The following is a 24,319-nucleotide window of genomic DNA, read 5'->3' on the forward strand; positions in this document are numbered from 1 at the left end:
TGCGGCCAGGGAGCCGGTGGGGGGTGATGGGGAAGGTGGAGAGCTGATCCGCGGCCCATCTGGCCAGCACTAGGATTGGCGCCCCGTAGCCCCTGGACGAGGAGATCGACACGTCCGGCGCAGGCCAAGCACAGCGCACGGCTCACACTTCAGCACAACTGAAGGCAGAGCCGCCTCGCCAGCGACAGGAGTCACAAGTTACAGAGAAGTAAAAATAGCAATTTTACATTCATAAAGACAAAAATCTTGGCAATATCGTTTTTTTCTTTCTTAACAACCCAATTAGGGAGTAATACCCTTGAATTAGCATTTACGGAAGAACCACTTGACTTTCTAAAGGATAATAAAGTAGGGATTATAATGTCCTTGCCTAACAGAAGTCGAGCAAAACAATTTCGTTAAAAACCAAGACTCACAAAAATCACAGTGAGCTCCAAACTCCCCACTTTTGAAATGTGTAACAACTCGTTTCCTAATTGGTGAACATACAACACAATCAACAGAAGGTCGGAGTGAGTTTTAAGCCATTTCTTCTGTGCAGGAAAATTGACACATTTCAACCTCATTTCTGCAACGCCAATACACACAAAGTCCCAAGACTTCAGAAAACAGACACCCTCTCCAGGACTGGCTTGGAAACAAAGCTGGAAGAGTGAGCACATGACCGGAACGTTACCCTGTGGGGCATACTTAACTCGGAGACTCTGTCCCACAGTGCTGGGGAGTCTAAAGAATGTCCTTCCTATTAGGCGTTTCTGAGTATTCACCACTGGGTCTATGTGAGCTTAGTAACTGGGGGCCCCTACAGAAAGCCCTGAGCCGGCCTGGTGGGTGAGGTGCTGTTCTCAAAACCTAAGGCTCCCTGCCTGTGCTGGGGGGGGGCTCCTGTCGAAGGCTGCTGTATGGGCCAGGCTCACAGGTGACGGGTCCTCGCGAGTGCGCACGTCACTAAACACATATACCGCAGACAGGATGAAGAAAGGTCGCTTTGGGGTGACGATCACGGTTTGTATAAATCAGAATTACAAATCTGTATTTACAGAAGAGAAAAATCAGGAAAAAAAAAACGCTTCTGGCTTAAAAGAACCCTCTTTCTCCTTTTTGGAGGGGGGGCATTTACGAGGAAGTGATACAATGCTTACTAAGCCTCGGCGGTGTAAAGCCTTGACACTCCTGGAACTCAGGGTTTACAAGGTCCTACAAGTACGGCGGACTGAAGGACTTAACAGACCACGTCCGACACGTCCAGCTACGAGCACAGGCTCTGCCTAGAGCCTTCTGTCTTGTGTTAAAACGCTGGCACGTTCGGCGGGCAGGACCCTGGCGAAACACGGGCGGCTTCCTTCTACCAGAGCCTCGTCTCCATGACCCCAGCAGGGCCTGTGTGTGTCCTGCAGGCTAACTTCCTTTGGTCTACAGTACAATCCTTGTCTTTATTTATTTTTATTTTATTTTAGAGCGAGTGCGTGAGCAGGGGAGAGGGACAGAGGAAGAGAGAGACTATTTTTTTTTTTTTACAGTTTATTTATTTTTGAGAGAGAAAGAGTGTGTGTGTGCATGAGCTGGGGAGGAGCAGACAGAGAGGAAGACACAGAAGCTGAAGCAGCTCCAGGTTCTGAGCTGTCAGCACAGAGCCTGATGCGGGGCTTGAACCCACGAACCATGAGATCATGACTTGAGCTGATGTCGGATGCTTAACTGACTGAGCCACCCAGGCACCCTGAGAGAGAGAGAGAGAGAGACAGACAGATAGACAGACTCTTAAGCAGGCTCCATGCTCAACTCCATCCCATGACCCTGGGATCATGACCCGAGCCAAAATCAAGAATCAGACAGTCAATCGACTGAGCCACCCAGGCGCTCCCACAGCAGAATCATTTTCTATACTTTGTGCAAAATTCTGTTTCGTGAAACCAGAGACAGTACTTGAAAGAGAAAGGAATGGCAAGCCACAGACAATAAACCACAATTACAGAACCTGAGTGTAGTGAATCTGATTTATCTGGAGGTGCTCAGTAAGCCCCATGTCTAAACTTAATGAAAACTAGGATTTCCTCTGATAAAGGCTAAAGAACAGAAGGACCCTCAAAAACAGCCAGCCACTAACTCTGTCAGAACAAGCTGTGAAACATAAGCGGCACAGCTAAGATACGCTCTGATGACATGGAATAACATTCATAGTGTATGAACTGGATTTCCAGCGGAATTCTACACCAAACACCCGGAAATCCACTCAAGGCACAAAAACGAAGCGCTTAGCAGCAGACATGCACCCTCACGCCCAAAAGCATGCTGTGCTCTGGGGCGCCCTCTGCTGGACACCTCAGCGAGCACCAGGGCAGAAATGGCCCCCCCCCCCAAGCAAGGAGAGGGGCAATCAAGCGCTCCCTGCCCCGTCCCTTCAATTTTGGGAAACCTTGTTAGCAACAGAAAGGCACTTTAGTGACTGCTTCTGGCAAACTACAAGGAACTGTGGTTAAGTACCACAGCTGCTCAAAACGCACGCTGCGTGCAGGCGGCACACTCGAGTGCGAGTCCTTGACTGAGAGCTAACGAGAGCTTCGGCAGCTCGGGTAGTTCATGCTTCCGGGCAGACCGCTCCCAGGCAGGAAGACATACCTTGGGAGGTGGTGAAGACGGAAGAGCCGCTGCAAGTGACGGCGATTCCCGTGACGGCCCTGTGGGAAAGCACAGGTTTACACGTGGCCGTCAACGCGAGTGTCCGTCACGGCCCCGCCTTCATGTCACCAAGTTCCCGTAATTCTTCCCGTCGCGTCTGTCTGCTGGCCCGGCCCGCACGCTAACGGCCGCCATTGCCAGGTCGTCGCCCGGGAGCCTCGCGCCGCGGCCGGGCAACACCCGCGGCCACACCGCACGCCCGCTCCGGGCCTCCCTCGCCGCCACCTAAGCGGAACACTGCCCTGACAACTGGAAAGCTGGGGACGCTTGTCCTTGAATCCCGCTTTATCTGACCCTCCCCCGACATCCCTGAACCTCCTCCTCACAAGCACCTCCCTTGCTTTGCGCTGAATCGGATCCACCCAGCGTCTGTTCTGTGACGGTGCCACTGTTCTGCCCCTTCCTCCTACGGGATCCTTTGTGGACTCAGACTCTCTCTACGCGTCACTTGCAGAAGCTGAGGCACAGGGGGGAGCTCTGCTCCTGGGACGCTGTGCTCTGGAGAGCCACTGGTCTCAGGCAGAGCGGGACCTTCAGCCCCACCTGTGACCAAAGGTGTACGAGGCACCAACATGGCAGACGGGACGTCTGTGGCCACGGAGCAAGACACGGGGCCTCGTCTCTGAGCTGGTGTCTCCTCACCTCTAACCGGACGGCCCCTCTAGCTCGGTGTGTGACTATCCTCACCACCCACGTCTGGGCACTCAAAACCCCTCTGGGTCTGACGGCGAGCCCGAGTGTTTCGGACATAGAGGTGTTATTTTTAAAACTCCTGTTGAACTCAGCACTTTGATCTCTTTCTCCCTCTCGATACCCACATACACAAGTTTGTTAGAAATCTTCTACGCAGACACATTTCCCCCTACGGTATCAGTAAAATCCAACACTCGGGGGAGATACACGGTGATTCTGCTATAGCTCTGACACCATCAGAGATCGGAAGGGAGGGTGGGTGTGCCCCCGTGTGAGAGGCACAAATCTACCTGCTGGCTGCAGCCGCCCCCCCGCCCCCCCCTGCCCCCATACTCTAGAAAGACCAGGGGTAGAAAGGGCAGCGTGGGAGGCTGACATAAATCCATTCTGTACCAAACTTTCTTTCCTTGCCACACCCACGTTAGATGGCTGATCACTACAGGCATTTCGGGGCGGGGGGGGATAAAAACCAATCGAAACAACACTGAAAGAGAATTTCCGCCCCCTGAGCCCCACGTAAAGCTGTGTCAGCCCAAGCCAAGACCCTGACGTGTGCAAGGACGGCAAGAGACACTCTTACTCTTTGTGGATTTTGTGTTGCTCATGTAACTGCAGTTTGCTGATGTTGCTCCAGGCCAGGGTTTTGCTTTCTTCGGTCAGGTCTTCGAAAGACTCTTCACCTGGGGAGACTACATGGAACGGTTGCTAAGTGAGTCAACTGAACAAGCTTCCAGGGCAACGCACATCAGAATCACAGTATTTTCTATTGAAAGCAAACCAGCAAGGAAACAAAATGTCCCTCTGAAATTGAACTATTTTGAAATGTACCTGTTAGGTGGCTCCCGGACAGTCAAGGGAAAAGGATAAGATGTATAATCTCAATAAGACAAAACCCTCTGCAGAGAGACTAAGCAGCATGCACGCGGCACGGAAGGCATTTTAGACTCTTATCAGGGCTCGCAAAGCTGTCACTCGGGCCCTCGCGTAGGGGCTTCAGGAAACACAGACTGAGCAACCACTTCCTTGTGTGTCATCTTGCAAAGACCTGACCGTTTCCGAAAGACGCTGCAGCGTTCTTTAGGTTTTAAGGGGGAGAAAGCGGAGAGATGTGATCAGGGCTCCAAGTGCCCCAGACGGGACAGGGAAGCCGTCCCTCCTGTTTCCTGAGCGGCCGGAACAATCACCCTTTAAAATAGTCACAAGACACTGGTACGAGCCTGGTGACTAAACAGGAGAGGGCCTGAAGAGGCATCACAAGACAGTCCTGTGGTCCTTGTGACCCAACCCCGTGGGGCGTGATCTCTCAGAGAAAAAGCACCCCCCTCCCCCGGGGCCCCTGCGAGCTACTCCTCCCGCTGGGGAGAGCGCTCCACTGTGCGCAGGGGCGGAAGGTGCCGGCACACCAGCAGGGGTGCAGCCCGGAGGAGGCCACACGGCTGTGCTCCCGACCCCCAGGTCCTGTGCTCCCTGCTGGGAGCCTGTGGGCTGAGGCTGTCCCACGGGACGCGTGCAGCATGCATAACCGGATACAGGGGAGGAGTCTTTCCTCCTCTTCCACACGCCAGGTGTGAGAACAGACAGGGTCAAGTTCATGTTTAGCACCTAGCACACACCCGGCACACAAGAGAGACCCTGGAAATGTCTTTCAAATGACTGAATCAGACAAAAGAATTCGATACAGAAAATAAGGCACCTGGAAGTCAAGACCTGTATGTGGGGGGGTGAGGCGGGGAGAGGGTTAGGGATGGAGGAAGTCCTACCCGGGGCAGAGCCGGGAAGAGAGGCCACGCCCACGGAAGGACCAAGCACCAGCGGGAAAAGCACACGGGAGAGCAGCAGGACGACGACCGAGTCCTGCCACGTCTCGTGTGACACGAGTACCACCCCCAGGAAATCAAAGTAAACTGATTTTCTTTGAAGTCAGTCGTTAAACACAAAACAGCGACAAGACCAGGCTGGCCGGAGTCGTTTTTCGGCAGAACCGCAGTAAGCGGGCCAAACACTTGGGGAACACCCTGGTCAGGAAAGACACACAGACAGTGCTCACGTTCACCCCCGTCCGGGACGTACCTGGAGAACCCTCCAGGGAAGCAGTGTGGCCGCAGGTCTGGGGGAAGCTTTTAAACCTCAGGGTGATCCGTCGGGGGTGTGGCGTCACAAAGAGCTGTTTTGGTGTCTGCCCAAATTCCAAGATTTGGGTGAGCATGGCCACCTTCTCGTCAGGGTCCTCAATGCTTTGGGACAGAACACAGATAAGGCAGTGAACCTCAAGGCTCGAGTTCTTTGAAGGCACAAACATCAAATGATGCAGCTCAACATGGGAGGGAGGAAGCCTCACATTGTTCCTGTTGACTGAGCAACTACTACGTGCCGTGCCGGGACTGTCTGGGCCTCATTACAGACGGTGAGATCATTTTCTGAGGCTCGGGAGCTTACCTTGTGGTGAAGGTAAGATAGAATTCATCGTAAAACTTCTGTACCTTAGTATTATTCGCAGAGCTGCGGTAATCTTTTTTTTTTTTTTTTTTTTTAATTTTAGAGAGAGAGAGTGCAGGTGGGGGAGGAGGGGAGAGACAGAGAGAGAAAGACTGAGAATCTTCAGCAGGCTCCATGCTCAGCATGGAGGCCAACACGGGGCCCATTCCACGATCCTGGGATCATGACCTGAGCCGAAATCACGTCAGGCGCTCAACCAACTGAGCCCCCCAGGGGTCCTGATACATTAAGTGTTTGGTAACTTAAGTAGGAAGATACCTGTTCAAGTCTACGCCTCCTTCATAGGTCAGGGGATGAAATACTGAAAAAAAAAGATGAAAACCGCTATTGAAAGAGGTATTGTTTAGATAATATACACTCTGGACACGATTTTTAAAACTCAACTTTCAACTTAGTCAAAGAAATTGATGGTCACTTGGCAAGTATGCTAATATCTGACAGCAATGAATGTCAACTCGGGCTACGATCTCTCGCTGAGCAGAAATCTAACTGGCAGCTCAGTCTGCGAGCTCAGGTGGCTCCCGGTCAGCACTGCCGCCCCCTGGGGAGGCACAAACCACCCTGCACAGCCCGGCACCTTCAGCTCGGGCACCCCTGTGAGCAACACTGGGAGACCTGGAGGTGGTAAGAACCGGACTGAGGCGGTGGTGGAATTCTGCCCGCGTCTTTCTGCTCCGTGAATACGATACTCTGGGGCCCTTCGTAGGAATGGAGGGCACCCTTCTAGCATATTCTGAGTTTTACTTGAGACTGCTGGGTGGGATGGAGAGAACATGCTAGAAGGGGAAGGCTGTAGAACAACACTTCCCGAGATCATGGCGGAGTTGGTGATCTTAACGGCAAAAGACCCTCTTCCTGTGGCTCAGTATGTGATCCTGGGGCGGATGTCAGACGCTTCCGCCGCACGCCGCACAAATGCACTTGACTGCTCTGGTCTCAGCTTTTCTTTCTTCTTCTTCTCTCTCTCTCTTTTTTTTTTTTTTTTTCTATTTTTGGTTTGCTTTTGCTTATATCAAAGGCTATAGGAACTTTCCAAGACTATCACATACCATTATGGGCCTCAACGGCATCACTGCCTTTTTGCTTGTAGCCAAATACCAGGTCGATCCACTCATGAAGGTGCTCCGACACGTAAGTGCTTTCCAGGGCGTCTCTGCTCTTCTGGAGAAAGTCCTCGGGACCTGTGAGATTAGATGCGATCAGAACATCACAGTCCTCGTTCATTTCCTCCCATTTCTCTTGTCTATCTGTATGCAGATATGCAGAGAAAGCTTCTGGGAGACCCAAATGTACGTATTTCCTAATGAGGTTTTTTTTCTCCCCGCCCCTCGTCGTATGAAATATAAATTTTGGTGGGTAGGGGGGAGGAGTGTCAAACCTCATGTTCACAACGTTTAGCTCTTTCAAATACGTATCAGTGTTTTTAGATCATAGACTCACAGGCCATTTCAGATTTGGATAGGACCGATACTGCCTCATTCACAGAGAAAATTATACTGCCATTAAAAAAAAAACAAAACAAACCCAGGCAGCTGCATGTAATAATAATACTGCAGTGACACTGCCAGGTGAGGAACCGTTGGAACTCAGTACTTGTACGCTGGTACTCACTCCGTGCCCAGGGCGGGAGTTCAACGTCATCAACCATCTGCCCGCCCTGTCTCTTGCCCAGATCCAACTTCAGACTATTGACTAAAAAGCTGACATCATCGCCATAGAATTCGGGAATCAACTGAAAGTGTCAGGGGAATTAAAAAAAAAAAAGGAAGAGCCATGAATAATTTTTTTCAAGCACTTAGAAACCACAAGCGCAGTGACCATTAGCTTTAATAACTGCTCACCTCTTTAAAGTCTGTGGCACCATCCAAACAGTTTTTCCAAGTTTCTGCAATACTGAATACCAAACAAAAAACAAAAACCCAAAATCAACTGATTGGAAGTCTCGGGTGAGTGAAACACCAACCACATCGCGGTCTATGCAGCTAGGTGTCGGTCTACACTTTACCTGTAGTGACTCATTCCTCTCACTAACCCACAACTCTCGACACTTGTGTGAGGGCCCCCGTGTACAGGGGGGACACCCCCTGAGCTGACGCAGGGAGGGACACGGGGCAAGGACACCGACCCGCATGGGGTGTCGCCAAGCCCACACCGGGAGCCTCAGCGCATGCTCGGCCTCGTCGAAGGCCCAAGGGCGGCCGCGGCCCAAACACCGAGCACCTGGTGCAGCTGTTGTACTAGCTCGTTTCAAAAAGGACTTATAAACGAACATGCATACAATTTAAAGAAAGACTGGAGAGGCACAGACGAAAAGATGAATGAATATCATCTCAGTGTGGTGGGAGGCCAAGCGAACTGAATTTTCTTCTTCATATTTTCAGATTTTTTTTGGCAAGGAAGTATTACCTTTACAATTTAAAAATTTAAATGCTCAAAGGGAACTGTATTCAATTAATAGAATTATTTAGAATAACAATACGATAGAGACAGTCTAAATGTCCAACGATAGAGAAACTAATAAAATACTTAAATTATGGCATATTTTCAGGATGTGATATGATAATTTAGAAAATCATGGTTTTAAAGATCTTTTGATAATATGGGGAAACATCAACATCTAATACGAGGCTGTAACAGGCAGGACAACAACTGTATTTAAAAGAAGTTCTTACAGTAACACACACACACACACACACACACACATACACACACACACACACACGACTAGAAAAAGCCTGAAAGGAAAAGATATATCATTAGTGATTCCTAACATTTCTTGACATTTTTGTATCCGGTTTTTTGAAACAAACACATTGCACGTTTATAACCAGAGAGTTTTAAAAATGGTAAGGTGGGGGGTGGGGGGGTGGGGGAGCCTAGGCGGCTCAGTCCGTTAAGCAGCCAATTTCAGCTCAGGTCATAATCTCACGGTTCATGAGTTCAAGCCCCATGTCAGGCTCTGTGCTGACAGCTCAGAGCCTGAAGCCTGCTTTCGATTCTGTGTCTCCCTCTCTTTCTGTCCCTCCCCTGCTTGGGCTCTGTCTCTGTCTCTCTCTCAATCTCTCAAAAATAAATAAACATTAAAAAAAAAAAAAAAGGAGCGAAGCATTGGGTCAAACCTGTTGAACATCCTATCCGCATTATCAAATCTTCCATTCTGCAGGCACAGCATGTACTCCGGGGCTAGAGGGGAAATCAGAGAAAAGTGAGGTAACAGAATCACGGAAGAACCCACGTGAAGTGACACTGGATTGAGGAGTGAGGACAAAGGGCCTTACCGATCCTAACAAGATAGAAGAGCACGTAGCCCGGAGAAGAGTAGTGACTGCCGTACATGAACTTGGGCTCCGGCATTTCCTGGTAGCGGCTCTACAACACACGGAGAGAGAGCCTGCTGAGTGCTGCCCCCGAAAATGATACACTGACCCATGGAGCAGAAGCCTAAAATCGCGGCGTGGCTACGTATGGCCCTTAATTCCTGTCTTAAGTAGGAATAGAAAAGGGAGGGGACTGTGAACACACAGAATTCCTGTGACACGTACTCTGCGCTCTTCTTGCTCAGGGGGACCAGGGCTGGGCTGGACTGAATAAACGGACTGTATGCATCTCTCGTGCAGTTTACCGGAGAGCATCTTCAGGAAGCTAAGCCAGCCGACTTGTGGCCAGTAAATTCCTACCTCCTGAACTTTAGGCCGAAGATGCAAATGGCGGGCGAGGAGCTAAACTCATGGGGGAAGGCGGTGGGCGGAGAGGAGAGCAGGAAAAAATATGACGTAGAGCCTCTGGCCCCTTGGTGTAGTTTGCCCCTAAGTCCTGGGGAAGAGTTTCCATTTCTATAGAAACAGAGGCCACGGCTGGTGGAGCTGCTTAGCAGCCAGGTATCCCCAAGCCCACGTACCAGAAGTCTCTCCAGCCGCTCCTTGTTCAGGGCCCCAACGGGCCTGCTGAGATCCCGGAACGTTCCCGGATTGGACAGATCTGTAGAAATAAATGCATTTTAGAAAATGAATTAAATGAAGCAGGCAAGCTTCTACCTAATAACCTCACCTCCTGCTCAACAGATACACAAGCCTGCATTTATTTGGACAAATAGTTTTTTAAAAAGTTGAGACAGACCCGTTAGAATTAGTGTCTGATAGTTACTTAGGCAGCTGTAAAGATTAGAGGTTGAGCTTTCAGTCAGCAATAGTCACTCAAGATTAGCATCTCCAGGGGCGCAGCAGGGTTGGGGGCCTTAGTCAGTTACATGTCCGACTTCAGCTCGGGTCATTCTCTGGCAGTTCGTGAGTTTGAGCCCCATGTCGGGCTCTTTGCTAACAACTCAGAGCCTGCAGCCTGCTTCAGATTTGTGCCGACCGCCCCCCTCACCCCTTCCCCACTTGTGCGCTCACTGTCTCTCTCTCTCTCTCTCTCAAGAATAAACATTAAAAAAAAAAAGAGTAGCATCTGTAACTTCAGATGCCCTGAATACTGATTTTATTTAAAAAAAATTACAAATTAAAAAAAACTATATTCCAAGAAAAACAACAAAAATAAACACATTTTAAAAGCCAGTATTCTTCTACGAGATTTGTTTAAATGGAACTATAATCAACATTATTTTTCTGTATTAATAGCACAACTAGAGAATTGGGGACTGAATATTAGCAGAGAAATCAATTCTCATATTCCTAGAAAATCTATTATTTCTTTCAAGGGTAAGAGTTCAATTAGTCAGCTGTCAGAAGGAATTTATTGTTCACAATACATTATTTAGAAATATTAGAATATAAAATTAGAATACAATCACATTTTTGTTAGAAGTAATTTGAAAGATAAATACAAAGTTAAAATGGTTACTGCTCATTAATGTAATGATTGATGGTTTTTATTTCCTTCTTTAAATATGTAAGTATTTTCTACATGTTCTAGAATGAATAATCAATCATTACTTTTGGCCATCTCTTTTTTGAGGGTGAATTTTAAAATAATATGACACCCTGGAATAAATTTTCAAAGGGAAAACCTTAAGTACTTCAAATGTGGTGATTAGAGGTAGTTAGGGCGCCTGGGTGGCTAAGTCGGTTGAGCGTCCGACTTTGGCTCAGGTCATGATCTCAAGGTTCATGGGTTCAAGCCCTGCATCAGGGTCTGTGCTGACAGCTCGGAGCCTGGAGCCTGTTTCAGGTTCTGTGTCTCTCTGCCCCTTCCCTGCTGTGCACTCTCTCTCTCTTTCTCAAAAATAAATAAACATTAAAAACAATAAAAAAACATTAAAAAAGAAGATTCATACTGGATTCTCAGCACTTCGAAGAGGTGAAATCCTAATTGGAGATACCTTGTACCCCTTGATATATGTTAATGAGAAAAATCTTTTTTAGTGGTCTGTAATGTACCGATTTCCAATACTTATTGGATAAATGTGTATTGCCAAAACTTAAAGAAATAGATTTTTTTTCTTTCATCCAAAACCATTTACGTGCCTTATTACGTGCCAGGCATTCTTACAGGTGCTGATGATGCATGAGGTAAGTAAACAGACAAACCACCTCTGCTTTTGTGGAGCCATTGTTAAGGGGGGGGAAGGGTACAGGAAGACCAAATAAAAAGTCACACGGTCATGCGCAGGGACAGGTGCTATGGGGAGACAGAGTAGGGGTGGAGGGCGGGGAGATCCAGGGCTGAGGCCAGGAATATCTGAGAAGGTGAGAGAGCTGCCTATGTGGCTATCCAGTCCAAGAGCTCTCTGGCCAGAGGACAGAGCAAGAGTCAGGGCCATAAAGGGGCGCCTGAGTGGCTCAGTCGGCTAAACATCCGACTTCGGCTCAGGTCATGATCTCACAGTTGGGGAGTTCGAGCCCCGCATCGGGCCCTGTGCTGACAGCTCAGAGCCTGGAGCCTGCCTGGGATTCTGTGTCTCCCTCTCTCTCTACCCCTCCCGGCTCACACTCTGTCTCTCAATAGTGAATAAAAGCTAAAAAAAAATGGCTTAGAGGTAATAATGGTAACAGTGGCTTCAAAGTGTACACACGCTTTCTGGTTATGTCTTTCAAGAAGTATCAGGTGCTTTCTTTAGGAATAAAAAAAAAATGAGAGACGGTGGAGAAAACACTTGTAAAACCCACAGAGAAGTCATACGATGCTTAGCCAGAGTCTCAGATGGACATTAGCACCTCCCGTAAAAACAGAAAGAAATCAGGAGGGCTGCTGACGTGCTCACGTGTCACACACGCGTCTCAGGGAGGCCCCTGCCTCCCCTACCAACCCGGCCGTGTGGCACTTACCCAGCTCTGCGCTGCAGAAATCGCTGATGATCCACGGGAACACCGGGTACTGCGACAAGTCGTTGCAGCTGCGGTCGGCCAGGTTGTTGAGGTGCAGGAGGTACTGGCGGTTGGACAGGTGCCCGCGCTGCCACTGCAGGGTGTAGCTCTCGGCCGTGCGCTCCGCCACGTGGTGCTCTGGGGGGACAGGGCCCGCAGAGTCACGCTGGGCGGGCAGGCGCGTCCCCGAGCGTGTCAAAACGGGATGCTGTAAATGTAGGCCCTTCGGTGCATTTTGGAAAAACGCGTTTTCAGGAAACAAGGGGGACCTGGGGGGGTCGGGGACTCAGTCGGTAAGCATCCGACTTGGGCTCAGGTCATGACGTCAAGGTTCGTGGGTTCGAGCCCCACATCGGGCTCTGTGCTGACAGCTCAGAGCCTGGAGCCTGCTTCCGATTCTGTGTCTCCCTCTCTCTCTCCCTCTCTCTCTCTCTCTGCCCCTCTCCCATTCACGCTCTGTCTCTCAAAAATAAACACTGAAAAAAATTAAAAAAAAAAAACGAAAAGGAGGCTATGGTTGGCTTTCACCAAATAGCTGTTGTGTTAAGTGTGAATATCTTCAAGACCCAGGAGAGAATATTATTACATATATGATATAAAACATATTTATATATTAGATGTATGAAAGAAAACAAATACGAAGGAATGGAGCAAATATGTAAATACTACACGGTAATGTATAATACTTACTATCTTATACATAGTCTACAACATAAACAAAGTGCTTGTTTCAACGCCCTTAAGAAGCCATGACCTTTGGTAAAAGCTTATTTCCTCCATTTTTTTATGCAATCAAAACAAAAACAATCTTTTAGTTTTCTTCTAGATTAGGAAGAGGTGTGCTACAGCTCGTTTGATGACGCCTATGTCTTATGTACCTGGGTGAGGAGTAAGGCTGAAGGAGAAAAGGGTCTCCGGCAGGAAAACCCAATTTCTCAAATGAGGAGAACCAGAAGGCTGCCCCCTCCCCCAGCCAGACTACCGCAGGCGACGTGGAGCCAGCACGTGGCCCCAAGTATGGCAGCCTTCGTCTCAGAGAGCAGAAAGGGACTGACCGCTGCATTCTGTTGAGAAATTCTGCTGTCAACATTTTGCTGGCTGCACCAAGCGACTTATCTAACGCATCTGTTGATTCAATATTTATTACTGACTTTTACCACGTTGCTTCCCTAACCAGCTATCCAGGGTTAAAAAATCAAAATGCTTCTTCTCATTTCCCACACTCCGAACACCTCAGAGAACATCTGACCAACCTGAGGAACAATATCAGAGAGAATAAGGAGGCTTTATAGAAGACAGGTTTTTAGGTCATGGCAAGTTCTTTGACTTGAGATTTGAGGACTCACCATGAAAGTTGAGTTTTTTGTTGTAATCTTGTTATATAGTTAGAGAAATAAAACGAAAAAAAAATTAATCAGGAGGCAGAAAATAACAGTCAATTGTATCAGAGCTATACTTAGGCATTAAGTTAAATGCAAGAGCTTAATATGAGAAGAAAAAAACAAACTCTAAACCTACTAGAAAATAAATTTCTTATTGTAAATAAACGATTCTTCCTTGAGGAAAAATTCCATTTCTAGGGGAGTAAATAAATGATTCTTCCTTGAGGGCAAATTCCATTTCTAGGGGAGTAAAAGCAGCAAACAAAACTAAGATGGCATTCATAAAAGCCCAACATCTAGTTTTGAAAATCAACCCATTGTAGTTTTCTGACAATGTTGTAAACAAGAATAAGTTAATTCAACCAGGCAACTTCGTATCGTTTATGCCTAGAAAGAAAAATATATGTGGGCTTTCTCACAAAGGTGGGAAAATTCACGTTTTTATGGAAGACTGAGGAAATGTAGGTTAAAAGGAAATCAAGGCCATGGTACTGAGGACAGACGGCTCACGTGCTCCTCTGCTGGTGATGTCCAGCTCTGCGGTCCAGACCACACAGCTACTGATCACAAACACGTGACTGGGTAACCCCCTGCCTCATATGAACACACCGAATCTGGGGTTTCCATAAACGAATATAAGACACGACTGAACATAAAAACGATCAGGTGGATGCTTTATAATCCATTCAACGGGGCAGTTGTTAAAATGTAAAAAAAACATTTAAATATATTTGTCAAGAGTTTTTAAAATACACAACTGGAATGAGCCATTACCAAGTTTCACTTCTATCTCGCTTAGGTTTTGGAAAGTCACCTTGCCAACCACAGTTCCTGATAAGAAGTTAGTAGACCCGGACAGGTGAGTCTACCAGAGCAATTCTCTAACTTCCTCTCCCAGGCACTTAGGAGCTGAACTAGACGACGAATAGACTAGAATGAATAGATACAACGAATATAAAACGATACAAGGAAGGGTGAGCGCCAAACCTAGATACGTGGCAATATAAAAATAGAGGTCATCTCTGTCTTGAGGTTCATAGAACTTCAGGTAGATGTCAGAACAGAGGTCATCTTCTGTGCAGAACACTTCCAAGCCCTATAAATTCAGAAAGAAAACCGTAAAATAAATAGCGTTGTATTGACTGTGCAATCTCAAAATAAGCTACGTAAGTCCCAAAGCCATTCAACTAAACATTCTATTTTATTTGTAGGTCTTATTTATAATCTCCACATACAAATTTGACTCAGCGGCGTGCGCGCGTGTGTGTATATGAATACGTGTGCGGTGTTTGTGTGTATGCACAAAGCTCGTCCAAAAGAAAGACTTCGAGTCGATGCACTTATGACAGCATACGTGCACGTTTCAAACATGCCCTGGGTGTTTCAAGTCAACAAACCATTGAGGTATGACAACCCTCCACCCCAGGTGACATTCCACACAAACTCACCAAAGGCATGAGCCCATGCCTCCTTTTGTAAATGCGGCGGACATCCTGGAGTGTTATCTGGACCACAGGTTTCTTTAAAATAGAAAGACAGTCTCAAACATCAACGTTCTGACGCAATTAGCAGCTGTCCTTTGGTATCAGAAAGGTGAAAAAAAGGCCAAATCTTGCTTTTCCAAAGTGTTACATGTGATCAACTAGAAAGGGAGGTTTACGGGGGGCTGGGGGGCTCAGTCACTTCAGCGTCTGATTCCTGGTTTTGGCTCAGGTCATGATCTGATAGTCTGTGGGTTCAAGCCCCACATCGAACTCTGTGCTGACAGTGCAGAGCCTGCTTGGGATCCTCACCTTCTCTCTCTGCCCCTCTCCCCACATGGGCGCACCCACGCACTCTCTCCATTTCTGGTTTTACATTCTGCTCTACCCTTTTTCTTTTCCTTTCTTTTTAAAAAAACTTTTTAAAAAATGTTTATCTGATTTTGAAGGAGAGACAGCACGCGAGCAGGGCAGGGTCAGAGAGAGAGAGGGAGACACAGAATGTGAAGCAGCTCCAGGCTCCGAGCTGTCAGCACAGAGCCCGACGCGGGGCTCGAACCCAGGAGCTATGAGATCATGGCCTGAGCCGGACTCGATGGCTAACCGACCGAGCCACCAGGCGCCCCTGGTCTGCCCTGTTTCACGATCTCTATGCCTCGCACAAGTCCTGCTACCTTCCCTCAGTACCCAGAAATGATGACAGTCCTGGCTCAGGACTCTGCGGGGCTGCTGAGTGATAAGGGATATTAACGTCCTGGCACGGTTAACTCCTTGGGAATTTTGCTACCTTTTTATAGATCAATGGTCTGCTTAAACTGGCAGAGTACATCTTTTTTTTTCAGATTTTTGTCCTTTGTTTCCGTAAAAACTACATTGTAATAAGGCTCATAAACAACTCCGGTATTAAGCAGGGCCTCTAAATTTTTCGTTCTTTATGGGGATGAAAATCGTCTTGCTTCTCTAAAGGCTTAAACTGCTCGTAAGGGGAGAGCAAGGTTAGAGAAGCCACCGAGGGGCGCCCGGCGGCGCAGTTCGCCTCCGGCTCTGGGCTCCCTTCTTGGTTTCAGCTCAGGCCAGGATCTCAGTTCGTGGGGTTGAGCCCCCCGTCTGGCTCCACGCCGACAGGGCGGGGCCTGCCCGGGATTCTCTGTCTCCCTCGCTCCCTGCCCCTCCCTCCCCCACTCTCTGTCTCAAAATCAATAACTTAAAAAAAAAAAAAAGCCGAATGGTGACACATCCGCCCTTCTCCCACGTGAGAGGGAAGAGGGGCCCGCAGCGGCCAGGGTGCGCAGGTGTGGAAAGAAACCGCCTGGAGACAGGCCAGGGGCCCTGCCCCGGAGGCTGGGGGCGGGGGTCTGTGCTCGTACTGTGGACCCTAAAGCTGTGGCACACACTCAGATATTTTCCTAAAAGTTCTGGACCCAAGCCACTGTAGCGGGGCGGCCGCGCCAGCCCCGACCCCAGCAGAGAAGGCCCCCCCACCCGGCGCAGGGCCGACCGCAGGGCCCGCGGAGGGCGCCGCGCCACCTGCTGGACAAGTCTGTCATAGCACCGTTTTCCACACACCAGGGCTGGATGCGCAGCGACCTGGGGGCTGACCGAGCAGCCTGGGGCACTTCCAGGACGTCGCCTCCCAGGGCAGAAAACACGTCCTGGCAGCGCAAAGTCGCACCGAACGGTCCGACCGCCCATCGGGCTGAACCAGGATTTCCGCTCTTCTAGGGAGCCGTCCAGAGAGCGGAGGGATCTAGGTGAGCCACACCTCCTTACAAACGTGGGTGTGAAATCTGATCCCGTGCACTCTGCGGACCGAGAAGACCCGCCCCCCGCGGTGGGAGCGCCGCCCGCCCTGCCACCGACGCGCACGCACCGCACCCCCGCCCGGTCACCGCCCCGCACACGCACCGCACCCCCGCCACCCGGTCACAGCCCCGCACACGCACCCGCAGCCCCGCCCGGTCACGGCCCCGCACACGCACACGCACCCCCGCCCGGTCACCGCCCCACACACGCACCGCACCCCCGCCCGGTCACCGCCCCGCACACGCACCCGCACCCCCGCCCGGTCACGGCCCCGCACACGCACCGCAGCCCCGCCTGGTCACCGCCCCGCACACGCACCCCGCGCCCGCCCGCAGAGGCTACACCAGACGCTCCTTCGCGTGTGAAGATCACTGATTTTGCTCTAAAGGAAACAAAAAACGCCCCCCACACGTGCACGTGAACGGATACACAGAAAACACCCAGTGCTCGACGAGCAGACGGTGGGACGAAGGCCGGCTGACCCTGCGCCCCACGGGGGGAGGCAGGGGGCTCCCGCGGCCCGAGAACAAGGAGCCCCGCAGCCCGCCTCGACTCGACGCGCCCAGACCTGGGTGCGCGGGCCCCGGGGTGGCGCAGGGCCGCGGGGACGCCGGCGCCCTCCTCACCGGGTAGCCGTTGAGGGGCTGGAAGTACAGGTTTGTGTCCGTGATGCACACGTGCCCGGGGTTCGTCACCAGCGGCGTCACCATTTCTGCTTTGCATTCCATGTGCGGCTGCTCCGAAACGCTTTGCAACCTGAGATTCGGGTTTCAGCAAAAGCAAGAAAAACCAGATGTCAATCGACTTTCTAGGTTTCACTTTCTCTCGGGAGCCACGGCATGAGGCGTCTAAACACCGCGTTTAACACAAGAACAAGGGTAATATAAATTGGTTGCTTAAATAAAACGGGCATTCTTTAAACAAAAACCTGACATTTTTTAAAATGGTATCATGAAAATTAAAAAAGAAAAAACAGAAGAGCTTATGTATCATAGAAAACAGACAAGTAAATGATATTAAATAATACTTTATGTTTTTTTTAAATGTTTTATTTACTTCTAGGAGAGAGAGAGAGAGAGACAGCGTGAGCAAGGGAGGGTCAGAGAGAGAGGGAGTCACAGACTGAAACAGGCTCCAGGCTCCGAGCTGGCAGTCAGCACAGAGCCCGACGCGGGGCTCGAACCCACAAACCGCGAGATCATGAGCTGAGCGAAAGTCAAGACGCCCAACCGACTAAGCCACCCAGTGCCCCCAATACTTTATGTTTTTTAAAGTTTTTTTAATGTTCATTTTTGAGACACAGAGACAGAGTGTGAGTGGGGGAGGGTCAGAGAGAGAGGGAGACACAGAATCCGAAACAGGCTCCAGGCTCTGAGCTGTCAGCACAGAGCCCGACACAGGGCTCGAAACCCAGGAACCGTTGAGATCATGACCTGAGCCGAAGTCGGATGCTTAACCGACTGAGCCACCCAGGCGCCCCCTAAATAATCCTTTATAGCTCAGTTCTTCCTCCCAACATAAACTGGCCGTGAAACCCTTACTTTTAAGTTTATTCATCTTGTGAGAGAGAGAGAGGGAGACAGGGTCCCAAGCAGACTCAGCGCTGTCAGCAAGGAGCCTGACGCAGGGCCGGATCCCACAACCATGAGACCATAACCAGAACCCAAATAAAGAGACCGGCGCTCAACTAGCTGAGCCACCCAGGTGCCCTGACACTATTCTTAGATTAACACACTTTTCTATTTTTGTGCCATTAAGACTTTGTTTATGGTCCCGGAAGCCGTTCCAGCACGGAGGGGAAGGCTGTGAGTGTACTTACAATCGCCTGCAGCCATTTCCAAGGTAGTTGCTTTGTGGATTTACTGCAGAAAAACCAGTCAGACATGATTTTTCCACCACCCCCTCCTGAATTATTTAACAGGTCAAAAAAGCCCATTTTCTTTTTGTTTGACTAATTAAAACAAAATAGAGGGAAACGACCACATCATCGATATTTAAAAGCAATTCCATAGTAAAAGTAACTGAAAAGTCAGTCTCCCCTGGGGCGCCTGGGTGGCTCAGACGGTCAAGTCTCTGACTTCGGCTCGGGTCATCACGTCACGATCCGTGGGTTCAAGCCCCGCTCAGGGCTCCGTGCTGGCGGCGTGGAGCCTGGCCGGATCCTGTGTCTCCCTCCCTCTCTCTCTGCCCCTCTCCTGTGCACATGCACACATGCACACGCTCGGTCTTTCTCTCTCTCTCAAAAATAAATAAATATTTTAAAAAACCTTCCTTCTAAGTAACAATGGGACAAAAGCCCGAGGGACACACTTCAGCTTCCTTGAGAGGTGGAGGGGACCTCAGCGCTCTGACCTTACCCACAAAACCAGCGGGATGGCTACCCAAGCCTTGTTCGAAGCCGCCAGAGAGCTCAGGCTGCAGAGAAACCTGAAGGAAGGGAGGAAGCACGGGTGGTGGGCGGGGGCCCAGCGGGTGCTAGACACAAGGGAGGGCGGCGGGGGACCCAGGGCCTCAGAGAAGCAGAAGGCGGAGTCCGGGCTGCCCAGCAGCGGTGCGTAAACGCTGTCAACCGCGTGGGGGGCAGAGAGACGTCCCCCACGCCTCAGAAAGCGGGTGGCTCAGCTGCAAGCCTCAAGGACAGGATGGCTCTAGCCCCCGCTGAGTGCTCAGACCCCCAGCGCTGCCGGAAGGAGGTCTCGATGGCCCGCAGAGAGACGGGGATGTGAGGAGAGCTGCGGCGAAGCCCGAGCCCCACTCGGCCAGGGCCACACGGTCAGCACGCGGTCACAGCCGCAGCACAGGAGGCCGGACGCGAGACGGGAGGGTGCAACCACTTTCGGAGGTAAATAGTATTTACTTCGGTCCCTACAGTTCTTTTTAAAACACAGTACTCAGCACGTGATAACAAGTTACAGGAAACACGAAGAATCCCGAAAATATGACCCACGTCCCTGAGAGGAAAGCGTCCATGGAAGGTGACTCGAGGCTGGATCCGCCAGAGGGAGACTTCAAGACAATAAACATGCTAACGATCTAGAAGATGAACCACCCATGTGAAGAGAAGGGGGATTTCGCCAGGGGAATCAAAACCCTGAGAAAGAAGCAAGAGCAAACGGTGGAAGCGAAAAGCTGGTTAGAAGAGATGAGGACGTAAACAACCTGAACGACAGACCGACACAGCAGAGAAGTCCAGTCAGGCGGAACATGGGTCGACAAAAAGTGGCCTAAGTGAAACAAAATGAGAGAAAAATGCACCGAACAGAGCATCTGGCAGCCGAGGGAATATACAAAACACACTGACACAGGCACAACTCCAGGCCCGGGGAAGCGGCCGGACATGCGGCAGAAGAGATACCGAGGGACGGAATGCTGAAGAACCGGCGAGAGACAGCCCGAAACTCTGAGGCCCCAGGCAGGAGGAGCACAGAGAAAACCACACCTTCCGCACGGGCAACAGAGGCACACGTGACGCGACCTCGCAGCAAAGCGGGGGACACCCACAGACGGCGGAACGCGGACCTTTAAACTAGTGAAAAGGAAACCGACCTAGAATTCCATATCCAACAGCAACGCCCTTCAGAAGTGAAGGGGAAATAAAGACACATTCAGACAGACCCACGCTGAGAGAAATCCCCGAACAGACCTGCACTGTAAGAAATGCGACAGAAAGTTCTTCAAGCTGAGGAGGACCGATGCCAGATTACACGCACTGGGGCCGCAGAAAGCGTCAATGTTTAAATATCTGAGTATGTGGAACAAAAATTATTTTTCTGTATATTTAGTTTACACCCACACACGTATGTAGCTAAATTCCTTTAAAAAGGAAATGATTTGGGGCGCCTGGGTGGCTTAGTCGGTTAAGCGTCCGACTTTCGCTCAGGTCATGATCTCAGGGTTCGTGGGTTCGGGCCCCGCGTCGGGCTCTGTGCTGACTGCCAGCTCAGAGCCTGGAGCCTGTTTCAGTCTGTGACTCCCTCTCTCTCTGACCCTCCCCTGCTCACGCTGTCTCTCTCTCTCTCTCCTAGAAATAAATTTAAAAAAAAAAACATTAAAAAAATAATAAAATAAAATAAAAAGGAAATGATTTTTTTTTTTTAAGCAAAAATAAGAACACTGTGTTATGGGCTTCAGGCCATATGTAGAAATTTAATAGAGGACCACAGGCTCACAATGGGCAGGAGACGCTATATGGAAATAGACTGCTGTGAGGATCCTATATTGTTGTAGAGTAGTGTAATACTATTGTTGAAGGCACACTATGGCCCAACGTGCGTGCTGTAATTTCTAGAGCAATGACTAGAAATGACACAAAGTGGCACAGCTTAAAAAGTCAAGGCAGTAGATAAAATGGAATACTTAAAAATATTATATGTACCCAAAAGAAGGCAAGAATGGAGAGTCAGGAAAACCAAGAACAAATAGAATGCTAACAAATACTGAGACAGCGGGTTTGAAAGCAACTATCTTAATAATACATAACTACAAATGAATTAAGCATCCCAATGAAAAAGGAGAGGTTGTCAGACTGTAGGAAAGGTAAGACTGAACTATATACAGTATGTGTTGTTTGGAAATAGAATGAAAACACAGACAGGTTAAAGGTAGAGGGACAGAACACGATATACCACACAATCATACCACACGAGAAAACGGGTACGGCCAGGTTCAGAGAAGACAAAGCAGACTTCAAAACAAATGGATCAGAAGGGATATTTCATGATGACGAAGGGCTCAGGGCATCAAAAAGACATTACATGGGGCGCCTGGGGGGCTCAGGCGGTTAAGCGTCCGACTTCCGCTCAGGTCCATGATCTCACAGTTTGTGAGTTCGAGCCCTGCGTCGGGCTCTGTGCTGACAGCTCAGATCCTGGAGCCTGCTTCCGATTCTGTGTCTCCCTCTCTCTTTCTCTGCCCCTCCCCTATTCATGCTCTGTTTCTCTCTCTCAAAAATAAACAAACATTAAAAACTAAAAAAAAAAGAAGACGACGACATTACACATCTAGGGGCACCTGGGTGGCTCAGCTGGTTGAGCGTCTGTCTGACTCTTGATTTCGGCTCAGATCATGATCTCCTGGTTCATGAGACTAAGCCCTGTGTCGGGCTCTGTGCCGACAGTGCAGAGCCTGCTTAGGATTCTCCCTCCCTCACTCATGTATGTGAACCTAACAATAGAGCTTCATAATATACAAGCCATAAATCGACAGAAATGGGAGTGGGAATAATTTCACAATCGTTACTGGCAATTTCAACACTCTTCTCTCAGTAACTGATAAAACAAATCAACAAAGACTTGACAAGTACAGACGATGAGAACAACCAGCAGGCAGGTGGAGCCGAATGGCATTGAGGGAGCACTACATTCAACAACTGCCACGGCACACCTTACACCTTCCTTCAGGGACAAAACAAACATTCACCAACGCAGGACACATGTTGGGCTGAAAACACCTCTAACAGTATCAAAAGACTGGAAACGTACGGAACATATTCTCTGAACCAAGCTGGCATTTAACTGAAAGTTGGTAACAATAAAATAATAACAAAATCCCCAAATAGGCAGAGGTTAAACAACATACTTCTAAATAAGCCATGTGTCACAGAAGAAATGGCACAGGAAATCACAAAATATTTTTACAGTACTGACAGCGAAAACGTGAAACGTGTGGGTTGCAGCTGAAGCGGTGCTTAGAGGCCAATTTACATGGAGGTACAGAAAGAAGGTCCTATCCTGGTGATCTGATCTTTGTAAGGAGCTAGAAAAAGAACAGTTAAACCCAAAGGGAGCTGAAGGAAGGAAATCAGAAGACTGGAAATCAAGTTTACATAAAACAGCAAAGTAGGGAAGAATCAAGAGAGTCAAAAGTTGGTTCTTCGAAAGGTTAATAAAAAGCCCTAGCAGAGCGGGCAAAGAAAGAAGAGAGAAAGCACACAGCTTCCATATGAGGAATGAAAGAAGCGGGCATCACTATGGGTCCCACTGACATTAAAAAGACAGTAACAACTTTGTCCCAATAAATGTACTATGAAGTGGACAAATCTTTTGAAAAACAGGCAAAGGAAGAAATAGACAACATACACAGTCTCATGTCTAGTAAATAAATTAAATAAATAAGAACGTTCAGGCTTATGTGGCTTCACCAGTAAATTCTATTAAAAACTTAAAGAAGAAATACAATCCGGCACACACTCTTTTAGAAAACAGAGGATGAAGGAACATTGCTAAACTCATTTGATGAGGCTGATATGACCCTGATAGCAAATCCTGACAGATACATTGAAGGTTTATGGAGCAGTGTCCCTCATGAACAGAGATGCAGTAATCCTTTACAAAACACTAGCAAAGCAAACCGAATGTTATCAAGTAATATAAAAAGAATACTTTATGATCAAGTTGGGTTTATTCCATGAATAAGGTTGGTTTAACATTGAAAAAATCAATCAACATAATTCAGAAGAATAAAGTGGAAAAAACTATCGTTTCAAGAAAAAAAATAACAAAACTCTAAACCTATTGTTGAAAATACTCTCAGCAAACCAGGAATAAAATGGGGCTTCCTCATTCTGATGAAAGGCGTCTATAAAAAACCTACAGCTAGCCTCATTCTTTAGCGGTGAAACAAACCCTTTTCCAGTAAGATCAAGAACAGGGCAAGGATGTGCTTCCACCACATACTCATTAAGCAGTACAAGGAGGCAAAACGCAGAAATAAAAGCCATAAAGATTTCTGTGAAACTGTCATTATTCACAGATTCAATGATTATGTAGATATGGAGAACTAGGCAATTTACAAAAACCCTCCAGGACTAATGAGTCAACCCGGAAATGTCACAGGATACAAGATGGATGTAAAAGACAAAACAAGCAACAACAGCAAAATACTGTATTTCTACGTACCAGTAACAAATAATTGCAAAATAAAATTTAAATACCATCAAAAAAATCAGGAATCTAGGACTCTGTCCAACCAGATACGGCCACATCGACAGACTAGACGTTTAACAGCAGAGGAAAGCGGGTGAGCTGTAGAAGAACTCTGTGTACTCTCCTTCTGCCTTTCCTTTACACCCCAAATTAGTCCAAAATAAAATCCTTTAAAGGGGATGTTTTGGGGTTTGTATGGGGGAACTGGAATATGAAACTATAAATTGCATGATGCTATGGAATGATTGCTCCCTGAGTACTGTAATAATATGGGGGATACCAGAGTACTGTAATGCTATAGAACAATTGCTCCCTGAGTACTGTAATAATATGGGGGATACCAGAGCACTGTAATAATATGGGGGATACCAGAGCACTGTAATAATATGGGGGATACCAGAGTACTGTAATAATATGGAGGATACCCTCGCCAGAGACACGTGATGAGATGGTGGTGGGCGAAGTATCACGTGGTTCTGAAAAAGAATGTATTTTGTATAGAACACAAACATTTACATACAAGTACGCATGACTTATATGTATATACTTTCTATGAGTAT

General features: G+C 48.5%; 1 protein-coding gene across 1 annotated transcript in view; it reads right to left on the bottom strand.

The window, feature by feature from the left end:
- NSMAF (neutral sphingomyelinase activation associated factor) overlaps positions 1-24,319 on the bottom strand; it is a 61,580-nt gene that overhangs the window by 7,108 nt on the left and 30,153 nt on the right. Inside the window, exons 10-23 of the mRNA XM_039225104.1 lie at positions 17,463-17,592; positions 15,001-15,072; positions 14,540-14,648; positions 12,132-12,308; positions 9,767-9,846; positions 9,147-9,237; positions 8,988-9,051; positions 7,710-7,761; positions 7,480-7,600; positions 6,918-7,049; positions 6,127-6,169; positions 5,443-5,606; positions 3,953-4,061; positions 2,620-2,678 (exon numbers count right to left, since the gene is read on the bottom strand). Coding sequence (XP_039081035.1) covers positions 2,620-2,678; positions 3,953-4,061; positions 5,443-5,606; positions 6,127-6,169; positions 6,918-7,049; positions 7,480-7,600; positions 7,710-7,761; positions 8,988-9,051; positions 9,147-9,237; positions 9,767-9,846; positions 12,132-12,308; positions 14,540-14,648; positions 15,001-15,072; positions 17,463-17,592 — 1,403 coding nt within the window. The remainder of the gene's footprint in view (positions 1-2,619; positions 2,679-3,952; positions 4,062-5,442; positions 5,607-6,126; positions 6,170-6,917; positions 7,050-7,479; positions 7,601-7,709; positions 7,762-8,987; positions 9,052-9,146; positions 9,238-9,766; positions 9,847-12,131; positions 12,309-14,539; positions 14,649-15,000; positions 15,073-17,462; positions 17,593-24,319) is intronic.

This window comes from Hyaena hyaena, unplaced genomic scaffold, assembly GCF_003009895.1.
Source record: "Hyaena hyaena isolate Hyena2069 unplaced genomic scaffold, ASM300989v1 scaffold_1899, whole genome shotgun sequence".
In the NCBI taxonomy this organism is placed as follows: Eukaryota; Metazoa; Chordata; class Mammalia; order Carnivora; family Hyaenidae; genus Hyaena; species Hyaena hyaena.